Source organism: Bos indicus, chromosome 16, assembly GCF_029378745.1.
Source record: "Bos indicus isolate NIAB-ARS_2022 breed Sahiwal x Tharparkar chromosome 16, NIAB-ARS_B.indTharparkar_mat_pri_1.0, whole genome shotgun sequence".
NCBI lineage: Eukaryota > Metazoa > Chordata > Mammalia > Artiodactyla > Bovidae > Bos > Bos indicus.
In genome coordinates, this window is record NC_091775.1 from 76,793,437 (window position 1) to 76,808,635 (window position 15,199).

The window sequence follows — 15,199 nt, forward strand, 5'->3', positions numbered from 1 at the left end:
TTCTTCAGAGATTAGATGGCACCATGTAAAATGATGTCAAACTCATTTTTTAAAAATATATTGATAAAATACAGGAATACTTCTATACCACATTGATTTAACTTCTTTGGTTATGTTTTTCCATGTCTCCAAAGGAGATAATCCTTCTCTTAAGTCTATTTTTTTTCCCCTAGAATAAATGCCATTATTTTGAAAATGGAAAAAAAAATCTAATTAGATTTACAAAGCTTTGTGCCTGCATCCTCAGTCATCTCCAACTCTTTGCAACCCTATGTGCTATAGCCCATCAGGCTCCTCTGTCCCCGGGATTATCCAGGCAAAACTACTGGAGTGGGTTGCCATGTTCTACGCCATTACAGAGCTTCAGGCAAAGCTGAATTTATTTGAGACTGAGATCTTTGTACATTTATCCTTCGCCATCTTCAAATTCTCAGTCTCCTGTAGTTGATTTCTTATTCCTTGTAATACAAGTCGTGAGTCCGAGGAATAAGCTTCATCCATGGTGTAGTGATCCAAGGACACTAATACTCAGCTCTTTTCAGTCCATGATCTGATGCTCAGAGAAGGAACAGGTCTAGAAATATTTGTAATTTGTGAATATTTGAGAGGTATGGATAGGTTTCAGGTTCTGGTTTCTAGGAAACTTACACTAACAATGGATTTCGGATTTTTACAGTTTCTCTTAGGGATAAAAAATGAAACATCAGTACTCTATAATCAAGTTAACAGGCATAGGAAAAAACCTTAAATTTGGTAGAATTTGAAATTACATAGGACTTCCTTGGTGGCTTACATGGTAAAGAATCTGCCTGCAGTGCAGGAGACCTGAGTTTAATCCCTGGGTCAGGAAGAACTCCTGGAGAAGGAAATAGCAACCCACTCCAGAATTCTTGCCTGGGAAGTCTCATGGACAGAGGAGCCTGATGGGCTACAGTCCATGGATTTGCAAAGAGTCAGACAAGACTGAGTGACTAAAACTTTAACTTCTCTTAGGCAGAGGAGCTCTCCAAATGATGAAAATATGCTTATATTATTCTTATATTTTTATAAAATAAATATGAAATTTATTTTAAGCAACTGGATGCGTAAAAATTTGCATTTGGTGCCAGCTGTCTTTGTGAGTAATCAGCCAGGGATAAAGAAGCAGACAACACAGGGACCATTTTTTACTTATTTATGTAAGTGATTTTTAGATAATTTGATAATTAAGAAAGGAATGTGTACGTAAATACAGTTTTTACTTTTTAGTAATTATATCAGAAGAACAAGTTACCACTAGCTGCTCCTCTTCTTTAAATGCATACTTAACTTTTCAAAATTGAATACATTAAAGCAATAAAATAATGGAATAAACGAGCTAATCACAAAAACGACACTGATGCTAGTAAATGTAAAAAATGAAGTTAAAAAAAATTACATGAAGTTTCAAATTTATTAGGTGAAATTATTTCAAGGTGTTTGAAGTCAGGAAAGTGGGCTAGTGATTGGAAGGGGTCATAGAAGACTTTGTAAATGTGACTAATAATTCTTCACCTGGAGGGTAATTATAGAGGTGTGTTGCTTTTGTAATAATTTTCTGAATTTACACTGCTTACATTCCTCTACAAGCTTTTTCTACTTCAGTAAGTTCATTAGAATGTGGCATTAGAAGACAGTTTCCCAGGAACACTTGCACATCTCGGGTGGTCCAGGCTTTCTGAACAAAGACCACTGGCAGACTTGGGTAAAGGATGATTAAACAGCAAAGACACCTTGGAAGTTAGAAGCAATGTGTACCTCCAGCAAGATTTAGGGACTTCTCTCTAGGGTTATTTGCTAACATTCCAGAGTAGTAAAAACCTAGGGACCTTCCTCTCTCTCCTGAGGCAGAAGAGATCAGTATGCCAATTACCATATAAGAACTGGTCTAATAATTTTGAGGTTCCTTTCCTATGGACTTCCGTGGTAGCTCAAACGGTAAAGCATCTGCCGACAATGTGGGAGACCCTGGTTCGATCCCTGGGTTGGGAAGATTCTCTGGAGAAGGAAAGAGAAACCCACTCCAGTACACTTGCCTGAAAAATCCCATGGACAGAGGAGCCTGGTGGGCTACAGTCCATGGGGCCGCAAAGAGCCAGACAAGACTGAGAGACTTCACTTACACTTTCATTAGAATATATACTATACCTGATCCATTCAGTTCAGCTCAGTCATGTCTGACTCTTTGTGACCCCATGAATCGCAGCACGCCAGGCCTCCCTGTCCATCACCAACTCCTGGAGTTCACTCAGACTCACATCTATTGAATCAGTAATGCCATCCAGCCATCTCATCCTCTGTCATCCCCTTCTCCTCCGGTCCTCAATCCCTCCCAGCATCAGAGTCTTTTCCAATGAGTCAACTCTTCGCATGAGGTGGCCAAAGTACTGGAGTTTCAGCTTCAGCATCATTCCTTCAAAAGAAATCCCAGGGCTGATCTCCTTCAGAATGGACTGGTTGGATCTCCTTGCAGTCCAAGGGACTCTCAAGAGTCTTCTCAACACCACAGTTCAAAAGCATCAATTCTTCGGCGCTCAGCTTTCTTCACAGTCCAACTCTCACATCCATACATGACCACTGGAAAAACCATAGCCTTGACTAGATGAACCTTTGTTGGCAAATTAATGTCTCTGCTTTTGAATATGCTATCTAGGTTGGTCATAACTTTCCTTCCAAGGAGTAAGCATCTTTTAATTTCATGGCTGCAGTCAACATCTGCAGTGATTTTGGAGCCCAGAAAAATGACACTGTTTCCACTGTTTCCCCATCTATTTGCCATGAAGTGATGGGACAGGATGCCATGATCTTTGTTTTCTGAATGTTGAGCTTTAAGCCAACTTTTTCACTCCCCACCTTCATTTCATCAAGAGGCTTTTTAGTTCCTCTTCACTTTCTGCCATAAGGGTGGTTTCATCTGCATATCTGAGGTTATTGATATTTCCCCCAGCAATCTTGATTCCAGCTTGTGTTTCTTCCAGTCCAGCGTTTCTCATGATGTACTCTGCATATAAGTTAAAAAAACAGGGTGACGATATACAGCCTTGACAAACTCCTTTTCCTATTTGGAACCAGTCTGTTGTTCCATGTCCAGTTCTAACTGTTGCTTCCTGACCTGCATACAGATTTCTCAAGAGGCAGATCAGGTGGTCTGGTGTTCCCATCTCTTTCAGAATTTTCCACAGTTTATTGTGATCCACACAGTCAAAGGCTTTGGCATAGTCAATAAAGCAGAAGTAGATGTTTTTCTGGAACTCTCTTGCTTTTTCCATGATCCAGCGGATGTTGGCAATTTGATCTCTGGTTCCTCTGCCTTTTCTAAAAACAGCTTGAATATTTTTGAGATTAGTTGTTTGTCAGTTGCTTCATTTGCTATTATTTTCTCCCATTCTGAAGGCTGTCTTTTCACCTTGCTAATAGTTTCCTTTGATGTGCAGAAGGTTTTAAGGTTAATTAGGTCCCATTTGTTTATTTTTGCTTTTATTTCCAATATTCTGGGAGGTGGGTCATAGAGGATCCTGCTGTGATGTATGTCAGAGAGTGTTTTGCCTATGTTCTCCTCTAGGAGTTTTATAGTTTCTGGTCTTACGTTGAGATCTTTAATCCATTTTGAGTTTATTTTTGTGTATGGTGTTAGAAAGTGTTCTAGTTTCATTCTTTTACAAGTGGTTGACCAGATTTCCCAGCACCACTTGTTAAAGAGATTGTCTTTAATCCATTGTATCTTCTTGCCTCCTTTGTCAAAGATAAGGTGTCCATATGTGCGTGGATTTATCTCTGGGCTTTCTATTTTGTTCCATTGATCTATATTTCTGTCTTTGTGCCAGTACCATACTGTCTTGATAACTGTGGCTTTGTAGTAGAGCCTGAAGTCAGGTAGGTTGATTCCTCCAGTTCCATTCTTCTTTCTCAAGATTGCTTTGGCTATTCGAGGTTTTTTGTACTTCCATACAAATTGTGAAATTATTTGTTCTAGCTCTGTGAAGAATACTGTTGGTAGCTTGATAGGGATTGCATTGAATCTATAAATTGCTTTGGGTAGTATACTCATTTTCACTATATTGATTCTTCCAATCCATGAACATGGTATATTTCTCCATCTATCAGTGTCCTCTTTGATTTCTTTCACCAGTGTTTTATAGTTTTTTATATATAGGTCTTTAGTTTCTCTAGGTAGATATATTCCTAAGTATTTTATTCTTTCCGTTGCAATGGTGAATGGAATTGTTTCCTTAATTTCTCTGTTTTCTCATTATTAGTGTATAGGAATGCAAGGGATTTCTGTGTGTTGATTTTATATCCTGCAACTTTACTATATTCATTGATTAGTTTTAGTAATTTTCTGGTGGAGTCTTTAGGGTTTTCTATGTAGAGGATCATGTCATCTGCAAATAGTGAGAGTTTTACTTCTTCTTTTCCATTTTGGATTCCTTTTATTTCTTTTTCTGCTCAGATTGCTGTGGCCAAAACTTCCAAAACTATGTTGAATAGTAATGGTGAAAGTGGGCACCCTTGTCCTGTTCCTGACTTTAGAGGAAATGCTTTCAATTTTTCACCATTGAGGATAATGTTTGCTGTGGGTTTGTCATATATAGCTTTTATTATGTTGAGGTATGTTCCTTCTATTCCTGCTTTCTGGAGAGTTTTTATCATAAATGGATGTTGAATTTTGTCAAAGGCTTTCTCTGCATCTATTGAGATACAGCTCAACTCCAGAAAAATAAATGACCCAATCAAAAAATGGGCCAAAGAACTAAATAGACATTTCTCCAAAGAAGACATACAGATGGCTAACAAACACATGAAAAGATGCTCAACATCACTCATTATCAGAGAAATGCAAATCAAAACCACTATGAGGTACCATTTCACACCAGTCAGAATGGCTGCGATCCAAAAGTCTACAAATAATAAATGCTGGAGAGGGTGTGGAGAAAAGGGAACCCTCTTACACTGTTGGTGGGAATGCAAACTAGTACAGCCACTATGGAGAACAGTGTGGAGATTCCCTAAAAAACTGGAAATAGAACTGCCTTATGATCCAGCAATCCCACTGCTGGGCATACACACTGAGGAAACCAGAAGGGAAAGAGACACGTGTACCCCAATGTTCATCACAGCAATGTTTATAATAGCCAGGACATGGAAGCAACCTAGATGTCCATCAGCAGATGAATGGATAAGAAAGCCATGGTACATATACACAATGGAGTATTACTCAGCCATTAAAAAGAATACATTTGAATCAGTTCTAATGAGGTGGATGAAACTGGAGCCTATTATACAGAGTGAAGTAAGCCAGAAGGAAAAACACCAATACAGTATACTAACGCATATATATGGAATTTAGAAAGATGGTAACAATAACCCTGTGTACGAGACAGCAAAAGAGACACTGATGTATAGAACAGTCTATGGACTCTGTGGGAGAGGGAGAGGGTGGGAAGATTTGGGAGAATGGCATTGAAACATGTAAAATATCATGTATGAAACGAGATGCCAGTCCAGGTTCGATGCACGATACTGGATGCTTGGGGCTAGTGCACTGGGACGACCCAGGGGGATGGTATGGGGAGGGAGGAGAGAGGAGGGTTCAGGATGGGGAGCACATGTATACCTGTGGCAGATTCATTTCGATATTTGGCAAAACTAATACAATATTGTAAAGTTTAAAAATAAAATAAAATTAAAAAAAAAAAACAAAAACCAGCTTGAACCTCAGGAAGTTCACAGTTCACATATTGCTGAAGCCTGGCTTGGAGAATTTTGAGCATTACTTTCCTAGCGTGTGAGATGAGTGCAATTGTGCGGTAGTTTGAGCATTCTTTGGCATTGCCTTTCTTTGGGATTGGAATGAAAACTGCCCTTTTCCAGTCCTGTGGCCACTGCTGAGTTTTCCAAATTTGCTGGCATACTGAGTGCAGCACTTTCACAGCATCATCTTTCAGGATTTGAAATAGCTCAACTGGAATTCTATCACCTCCACTAGTTTTGTTTGTAGTGATGCTTTCTAAGGCTGATAGAACTAGATATGTATGTGCTAAGTCGTTTCAGTTATATCCAACTCTTTGGGACCCTAGGGAATGTAGCCTACAAGGTACCTTTGTCTATGGGATTCTCCAGGCAAGAATACTGGAGTGGGTTGCTATGCCCTCTTCCAGGGGATCTTCCTGCCCCAGGAGTCAAACCCACGTCTCAGTCTCCAATATCAGCTGCTGCTGCTGCTGCTAAGTCGCTTCAGTCATGTCCGACTCTGTGTGATCCCATAGACGGCAGCCCACCAGGCTACCCCGTCCCTGGGATTCTCCAGGCAAGAACATTGGAGTGGGTTGCCATCTCCTTCTCCAATGCGTGAAAGTGAAAAGTGAAAGTGAAGTCGCCCAGTTGTGTCGACCCTCAGCCACCCCATGGACTGCAGCCTTCCAGGCTCCTCTGTCCATGGGATTTTCCAGGCAAGAGTACTGGAGTGGGGTGCCATTGCCTTCTCCACCAATATCAGCAGGCAGGTTCTTTACCACTAGCACCACCAGGGAAGCCTATATATATATATATATATATATATATATATATATATATTTACTATATAATATATAATATTATATAATAGAATTTATTATAATATATAATAATGTGTAATATATTATAATCACTATATATTATTTATATATAATATATTATATAATACATAATATAATATAAAATATATAATATATATTTTAAACAAAAACTTACCCAGAAATATATAAGGAAAATGTAACTAAAACCAATTTTTATTAAATTATTATTACTGATGTTTTCTATAAGGTCATTTATTTATCAGAATCCACTCCAGTACTCTTGCCTGGAAAATCCCATGGACGGAGAAGCCTGGTAGGCTGCAGTCCCTGGGGTCGCTAAGAGTTGGGCACGACTGAGCGACTTCACTTTCACTTTTCACTTTCATGCATTGGAGAAGGAAATGGCAACCCACTCCAGTGTTCTTGCCTGGAGAATCCCAGGCACGGAGGAGCCTAGTGGGCTACCGTCTATGGGGTCGCACAGAGTCGGACACGACTGAAGTGACTCAGCAGCAGTAGCAGCAGCAATGATCATTAAAGGTCAGTGTTGGCTTGTTGTGTGCTTGGAAGTAGAAATAAAATTTTGATTTTTAATTTGCCCCAGAGTCCTGTGAGAGGCCAGTATTAGTGAATGCCAGAGTCAAGATGGATTTCACGTGGTTTCAGCTCAATGACATGCTGAACTACGAATGCGACCCCGGGTATAAAAACCAAGATGGACACACCACAGGCTCCATAGTGTGTGGTGAAGACGGCTGGTCCCATTTGCCCATATGCCGTGGTAAGTACTTGCTTATCTGGAAAATAAAAACAATGATGGATAGGTTTCTTTTCAATAGGCTTTCTAGAAAGAGTTTCCCTGATAGCTCAGCTGGTAAAGAATCTGCCCACAATGTGGGAGACCTGGGTTTGATCCCTGGGTTGGGAAGATCTAAAAGGGAAGGCTACCCACTACAGTATTCTGGCCTGGAGAATTCCATGGACTGGAATGTAATGGAGAATTCCATTAAACTGCCAATAACAAAACACGAAACTGGGTAGATTAGATAATATTTCTGAGATTATTTAATTAGAAGATATTCCACTGTACTTTTTTGATGTGTGCCTGATTTATTGAGAGTGCTTATTTTGACTTGATTGTTGTTTATATTTTCACATATGAATTTCAATATCAGATCAGATCAGTCGCTCAGTCGGGTCCGACTCTTTGCGACCCCATGAATCGCAGCACGCCAGGCCTCCCTGTCCATCACCAACTCCCGGAGTTCACTCAGACTCACGTCCATTGAGTCAGTGATGCCATCCAGCCATCTCATCCTCTGTCGTCCCCTTCTCCTTCTGCCCCCAATCCCTCCCAGCATCAGAGTCTTTTCCAACGAGTCAACTCTTTGGCTGAGGTGGCCAAAGTACTGGAGTTTCAGCTTTAGCATCATTCCTTCCAAAGAAATCCCAGGGCTGATCTCCTTTAGAATAGACTGGTTGGATCTCCTTGCACTCCAAGGGACTCTCAAGAGTCTTCTCCAACACCACAGTTCAAAAGCATCAATTCTTCGGCGCTCAGCCTTCTTCACAGTCCAACTCTCACATCCATACATGACCACAGGAAAAACCATAGCCTTGACTAGACGAACCTTTGTTGGCAAAGTAATGTCTCTGCTTTTGAATATGCTGTCTAGGTTGGTCATAACTTTCCTTCCAAGGAGTAAGCATCTTTTAATTTCATGGCTGCAGTCACCATCTGCAGTGATTTTGGAGCCCAGAAAAATAATGTCTGATACTGTTTCCACTGTTTCCCCATCTATTTGCCATGAAGTGATGGGACCAGATGCCATGATCTTCATTTTCTGAATGTTGAGGTTTAAGCCAACTTTTTCACTTTCCACTTTCACCTTCATCAAGAGGCTTTTGAGTTCCTCTTCACTTTCTGCCATAAGGGTGGTGTCATCTGCATATCTGAGGTTATTGGTATTTCTCCCGGCAATATTGATTCCAGCTTGTGTTTCTTCCAGTCCAGTGTTTCTCATGATGTACTCTGCATATAAGTTAAATAAGCAGGGTGACAGTATATAGACTTGATGTACTCCTTTTCCTCTTTGGAACCAGTCTGTTGTTCCATGTCCAGTTCTAACTGTTGCTTCCTGACCTGCATACAGATTTCTCAAGAGGCAGATCAGGTGGTCTGGTATTCCCATCTCTTTCAGAATTTTCCACAGTTTATTGTGATTCACACAGTCAAAGGCTTTGGCATAGACTCTTCTACAAAATTTTACCTGGATGCTCAACTGACTAGTTTTTCCAACACATATTTAAAAGGCAAGAATATATGCTGCTCTGTATGTGAAGCTCTCTAAATCTTATTTTTACATAGAAAATGTTAACTTCATTTTTGCAATGATTATTTCACATGTATTCATTTACTCTAATTCTACTTTTAGAAACAGAATGTCAGCTTCCGTTTTTAGAAGCAAACGTAGATGCTTATCCAAAGCAAGAAAAATACAAAGTTGGAGATGTGCTGAAATTTTCCTGCAGACAAAGACTTAAAAGAGTTGGGCCGGATTCAGTTCAATGCTACCAATTCGGATGGTCACCTAATTTTCCAACATGCAAAGGTCAATGTTTATTTTAGGATTGATGAAATAGGAATTAGATTTTTATATTAAATCTATGCATTTTATTGGCTCTTGTATTTATAATCTGACAAACTACAAAAAATGCAGAAGGAGGAGGGGCGATAGACCAGTAACTGAGCTCATAGCTTGTTTAAATTATTTTTGTCAAGGGGTAATTCTACCTCGTGTTTTGAAATATATAAAGGGATTTTAAAGATCAAAATATTGTAGCTGAGATTAAGAAGTGCTAGTGTTTTTTCTCCTTAGTATAGGGTATTGGCTATTCTCTTTCTCAAATTTTGAGTTTTTAGTAAGAATAATTCTGAATAAATTAAAGAAGAAAGATGCATAATGAACACATATACTGATCATCTAGATATATAAATGTTACATTTTGCACAGTGTGCTGTGCTAAATTTTTGTGACGTAATTTAAAATAAATGATAAACAGTGAGATTTTACTTCTAAATTCTTCAGAATCCCTATATAATAAATAAGGACATTTACTTACATTTATAAAATATCTAATTACATTTCTTCAAACTAGCAATAGTTTTTACTATAATCTTATATTCTTTCTATATCCAAATATCCTGGTTGTCCTCAAATACCAATATATTGCAAGTTATTTATTATAGAACCAGGCTGTTACACAAATAAATATCAAGTATGTGGTATGATACACACATACACTTTATGACATAATATTTATAAACACCTGGGCTTCCAGGTGGCTCAGTGGTAAAGAATCCTCCTGCCAAGCAGGAGACGTGGGGTTGGTCTCTGGGTCAGGAGGATTCCCCTGGAGACGGAAATGACAACCCACTCCAGTATTCCTGCCTGGGGAATCTGATGGACATAGGAGCCTGGCGAGCTACAGTCACGGGGTTGCAAAGAGTCAGACATGACTTAGCAACTAAACAGCAGCACAAACACTTAAAACAAACCTGAAAAAAATAAGAACATAGTATAAATGTAACTTAGTTCTAGATCAAACAAAATCGGAACTCCGTGATTTGCAGTATTTAAGACTATTTAAGCATCATTTAGACAGTTTATTTTGTGTTAGGGCAAGTGCGATCCTGTGGTCAGCCTCCTCAACTGCCCAATGGAAAAACGAAACACAGAAAACAAGAAAAATACGAACACAGTGAAATGGTGGAATGTGATTGCAACCCTAATTTTGTAATGAAGGGGCCTAAGAAAATACAGTGTATGGATGGAGAATGGACAGCTCTGCCCACGTGTGTTGGTAAATAATATTCATGCTTAAACAGGACAGTACTTCTACTTTGTCTGTATGTATAAATACATATGTAAAAGGATAAAATATTTTAAAGGTAAAGCATATTTTTCATGACATTTTCTTAGAACCAGGGAAAGCATGTGGATTTATGCCTCAGCTTGAGAATGGCTATAGCCAGCCCTCTGTCCCTCCCTATCGACATGGAGTTTCAGTGGTGTTAAGTTGCAGAAATGCATATACAATGATTGGAAATACTACAATTACATGTATTGATGGAATATGGACCGAGCTTCCTAAGTGTGTTGGTGAGTATATGTTTCTCCACTTTATGTTTGATTGTTTATAACTTTTTAAAATCAGTAAATATATTTATACCAGCACATGCTGGTGCCCACCAGATATTAAATTATTAGGATGTAAGACACTTATTGCTTGCTCTTAATTACTCAATAAACTGAATGGTTAAGGATTTCCTTTGATCTACGAATATTGTGCAAAGTTACTGAGACACTTAGTATCTGTGTATCAAGAACATTTGCAACCTCTGCTTTAGATGAATCCCAGACTTCTTTTTCCAGCTATCTTCTGCTCCATCCCATCTTCACCACATAACGAAGCTATGCAAACGGATTGCTTTTTTAAGCTTCTGGAAAGCCATGCTTTCTTTCTTTTTTTAAAGAAAACAACAGAGTACCTTGAAAAGTAGTGCAGCTGGCATGCAGGGGTTGGCATTGTGTGGACAGGTAAGAACAGTTACTGAGTGGAGGAAGGCAAGGACTTGGGAGATGGTAGAGGCAAAGAGGATTGGCTGAATAAAGGACAGCGCATCTGTACAGTGGGACACTTCTGTCTGTCTTACATAAACTAGGGCAGAACTTTAAAGTGCAACTCTGCAATGCAATATACCAATAGATATAAGGGTACATAAGTCCCTACATACGAACCTTCCAGTTGCAAACTTTCAAAGCCACGTTTTCTGAAAACTTGGTGCCTCTCCTCCCTCTTTACTCTTTTCCTGAGATGTTTTTCTCCATTTTAATCACATGTGAAACTATTCATCTTCAAGACTCAACTCAAAATTCACTCCCCTGTGAAACCTTTCCTGGTTCATTTTCATCCACCCACAGTCTCATCCTGAAACTCCAGTAGAATGATAGAGCTTCTCCACTGTGCTCTCTGCCTGTACATTTATTGTATAACGTTTATTCCATGTCCTGTACCTAAGACACCTGTCTTCCTGTTTAGATTGTAAAGTACCAGAAAGGCAGAGCCCATGTGCATGGACCCAGTGCCTAATTCAGAGCCTTGGTAACCACTTCAGTTTGCGTAGATTTAAAGCTTTTTAAGATTATGTGTCAGTAACTCGTTCGCAATAGCTTTTGGTTGGCATTGCAAAGGCTCCTCCTCTAGGGTGTGGTCCGTGTGGTGCTAGCCTTCTTTCTTATATCACACCCCTGCACCCTCCTTGCTGTTAGTCTAGGATTTCTCAGAGACATAGGGAGTCTGTAAAGCTTTACTTGACCTTTTAGCTGAATACATCAACCTGTGCATTCAGATCTTATGTTAAGCTTCTACATATGTTTTATAGATTTCTCATTAATACCATTTTCTGCATAAGTTTCTTCACCAGTCTATTTGAGGTTTTATTGATAAATAGGACCTTTTATTACCTTATATATTTGAAGCATTATACTTTTATATGCAAGATAATAACAGAATTTTTTATGTCAATTTTATTTTTAGCAACTTTGCTGAATTCCCATATTATTTCTCAGAATAAATTTGGATTTTTTTATTTCTATAAATAGGCTTCCAAGGTGGTGCTAGTGGTAAAGAATTCACATGCCAATCACTTAAGAGATGCTAATTCAATCCCTTGGTTAGGATGATCCCTTGGAGAAGGAAATGGCAACCCACTCCAGTATTCTTCCTGGGAAATCCCATGGACAGAGGAGCCTGGAGGGCTACAGTCCATAGGGTTAGGGTTGCAAAGGGTTGGACGCAGCTGAGCATCTGAACATTTCTATAAATAATTACTATCTGATCTTTTTTTATTTCATTGCATCAGCCTGGAAAATACCTCTGTGTGGACCCAAAATAAGAACCAAAATATGTAGCCTGAGTTATACCCACTCCAGTGTTCTTGCCTGGAGAATCCCAGGGATGGGGGAGCCTGGTGGGCTGCCATCTGTGTGGTCGCACAGAGTCAGACACGACTGAAGCAGCTTAGCAGCAGCAGCAGCAGCCGAGTTATAGTACATTCTGGGGTGTTTGGAGTCTCCTCTTAGAGAAAGAGAGACCAGGACCAGGCCTCATCTCTGCTCTTCCTGTTTTCCGAATTCCCTTAACTCTATCCCAGATTTTCAGATTAGCTTGCTTCCATGTTTCCTCCACAGAAGCCATAAGCTTTATTCCAAGTCTTCCTTTTGGTCTGTCTGCTCTATGCCCTTGCATCCCAGCAGTCTCTGGACTTTCAGCTACAATGCCTAAGTATTTGCCAGTTTTTTCCTGACAAAGTCAGTTGCTCAGTAGTGTCTGACTTTTTGTGACCCCATGAACTGTAGCCTGCCAGTCTCCTCTGTCCATGGGATTTCCCAGACAAGAATACCAGAGTGGGTTGCTATTTCCTCCTCCAGGGGATCTTCCCAACCCAGGGATCGAACCCAAGTCTCCTGCATTGCAGATGGACTTTTTACTGCTGACCCACTAGGGAAGCCCAACAGAGTCAGATCCTGGCCTCCTTCGTTCCATTTCCAGCAATCTCAGTATAGTAAAGTCTTTACTTTTAAACTTTAAAGACTAGCAGATTCTCTGTTGCTGCTTTCAGATTCTAAAGTAGATCACCCAGGCCACTCCTTCCCCATCTCCTTGGCTTTTGGATCATCAACTGGCCCCCTTACTCCTGGGGATGAAAACTCCCAGGGTTAGCTGCTAAACCCCTTTGAGTCTGGCAGACCCCTGGTCACTGGCCCTCCGTGATGACCCACTGAGAGGAACTCTCTCCCATCCCCAGGAAGGTGTAAACTGTATGCGCTTATGGTCTCCAATCATGTAGAAGTGGGACACAGACCTCCAATCAGCAGCATCACTTGGGGTACATTTGAAGTAGGAATTAATGGAGAAAAAGGACTTATCAGCAGAGAAGAAACAGAACTCTCCATGTCTCATTATTCCATCCTTTGACACACGAAGAGGAGGGTCCCAGAGCAATCTATGTATTTGTGGACAAAAGCAGGGGAAGTGTAATACTATAAACCACCTCACAAGCAAGAGACCTTTTGGAAGTGCATGTTTTGAGGGTCCATAGGGGAGGGCTGGCGTGCTGCAGTCCATGGGGTTGAAAAGAGTCAGACAAGACTTGGTGACTGAACAACAAAGTGTTATATCAGAGAGGTTCTCCCCGGCACATGCTCTGACTTACTGACTCTGGGTCTTTGCTAAGCCTCTGAAATGTGGGAATAATTGAACCTCAAGGAACATCCAGATTTATCTCTCTTTATTAATATGATATTGCTACAGACTTATTCGTGCATCACCTCTTTTTATTACTTGAATGCTTTGAAAATATTTCTTCAGCATGATTTAGTGGGTACCTTTTCTTGCCTTAAAGCATTAGGCTGAATGTAGCTATATGAGGACTGACCTTCAGTCAAACCCCTGGACCTAAGCAACCCATCTTGCACTCTCATTTCCCAAGACTTTCTGATCCATTCTTTTGTCGTTCAAACACAGGCTATAGTTTTTTGCTTTCTTTTACTTTTTTTGACAGCACAGCCTACCTCATGCAATGAAATGAAGAATAATTTCATAGGATGATACTTAAATGCATCAAGCATAATTTAATGATATCATAAATATTTCAGATATTTTATTGAAACATTGCTTAGTTTCTGTTTAATAGTCTTATTGTGTATGGATATCTTCCTTTTTTAATAGCAACAAACCAACTTAAGAGGTGTGAAAAACCACGGTTTTATACAAGAAGCCAGTTAAGTTCACATATGTATGAATTTAATCACAATGCCAGAGTAAGTTACAAGTGTGCTGGGAAGAGTACATACATACAGACAGTCTGCATCGACGGGAAGTGGGACCCTGAACCAGACTGCCTAGGTAAGATTTGTTTGAAAGATTTTGTAGATCGTTTGCTTCTTCACCAGAAAAGTGCTCTTGAAATTAACATGCTTTTAAATTAAATTATTCACTGTGATATATAATCATAAAATTGGAAGGTAAAGTTAGAAACTGCTCATAACCATGGACAGAGGAGCCTGGCAGGTGCTTAGAAAAGATAACTGGTGGCCAGTTTTTCTATATACCGATATTATACTCGTTAATGATTATGGAATAAAGAAAATTTGAAACATAGGACAAACCAGGAGAATTTACCACTTAAAGACTCATTTTGAAAGAGATCATATCAAATATACATGATGGAATACCAACTCCTAACGAAAGAGTATAATGGCTGGGACTTAGCTAGTGGTGCAGTGGTTGAGACTTTGCTTTCCAATGCTGGGAATATGGGTTCCTAACCCGGTCCAGGATCTAAGACCCCACATGTCTCAGGGCCAAGAAACCAAAACATAAAACAGAAGCAATATTGTAACAAATTCAATAAAAACCTTAAAAACTTTCTGGGTATGATGGCATTAGAAATTGGGAAAGAGAAAAATATTTGAATATATAATTAAATTTAAATAATGATTTAAAGAAGATAAGTTAACTATAATTTGTCTAAAACAACTAAAAATTATCATTTTTATTAA

At 39.5% G+C, this 15,199-nt stretch overlaps 1 protein-coding gene across 6 annotated transcripts in view; it reads left to right on the top strand.

Annotated features, from left to right (window-relative positions):
- CFHR5 (complement factor H related 5) overlaps positions 1 to 15,199 on the top strand; it is a 33,430-nt gene that overhangs the window by 7,875 nt on the left and 10,356 nt on the right. The window contains exons 5-9 of one of the 6 annotated variants that reach the window (XM_019976570.2): positions 7,177 to 7,353; positions 9,008 to 9,184; positions 10,254 to 10,436; positions 10,556 to 10,735; positions 14,367 to 14,543. In XM_019976570.2, coding sequence (XP_019832129.2) covers positions 7,177 to 7,353; positions 9,008 to 9,184; positions 10,254 to 10,436; positions 10,556 to 10,735; positions 14,367 to 14,543 — 894 coding nt within the window. The remainder of the gene's footprint in view (positions 1 to 7,176; positions 7,354 to 9,007; positions 9,185 to 10,253; positions 10,437 to 10,555; positions 10,736 to 14,366; positions 14,544 to 15,199) is intronic. The other 5 variants (XM_070768699.1, XM_019976571.2, XM_070768698.1 and 2 more) reach the window with 5 other exon arrangements.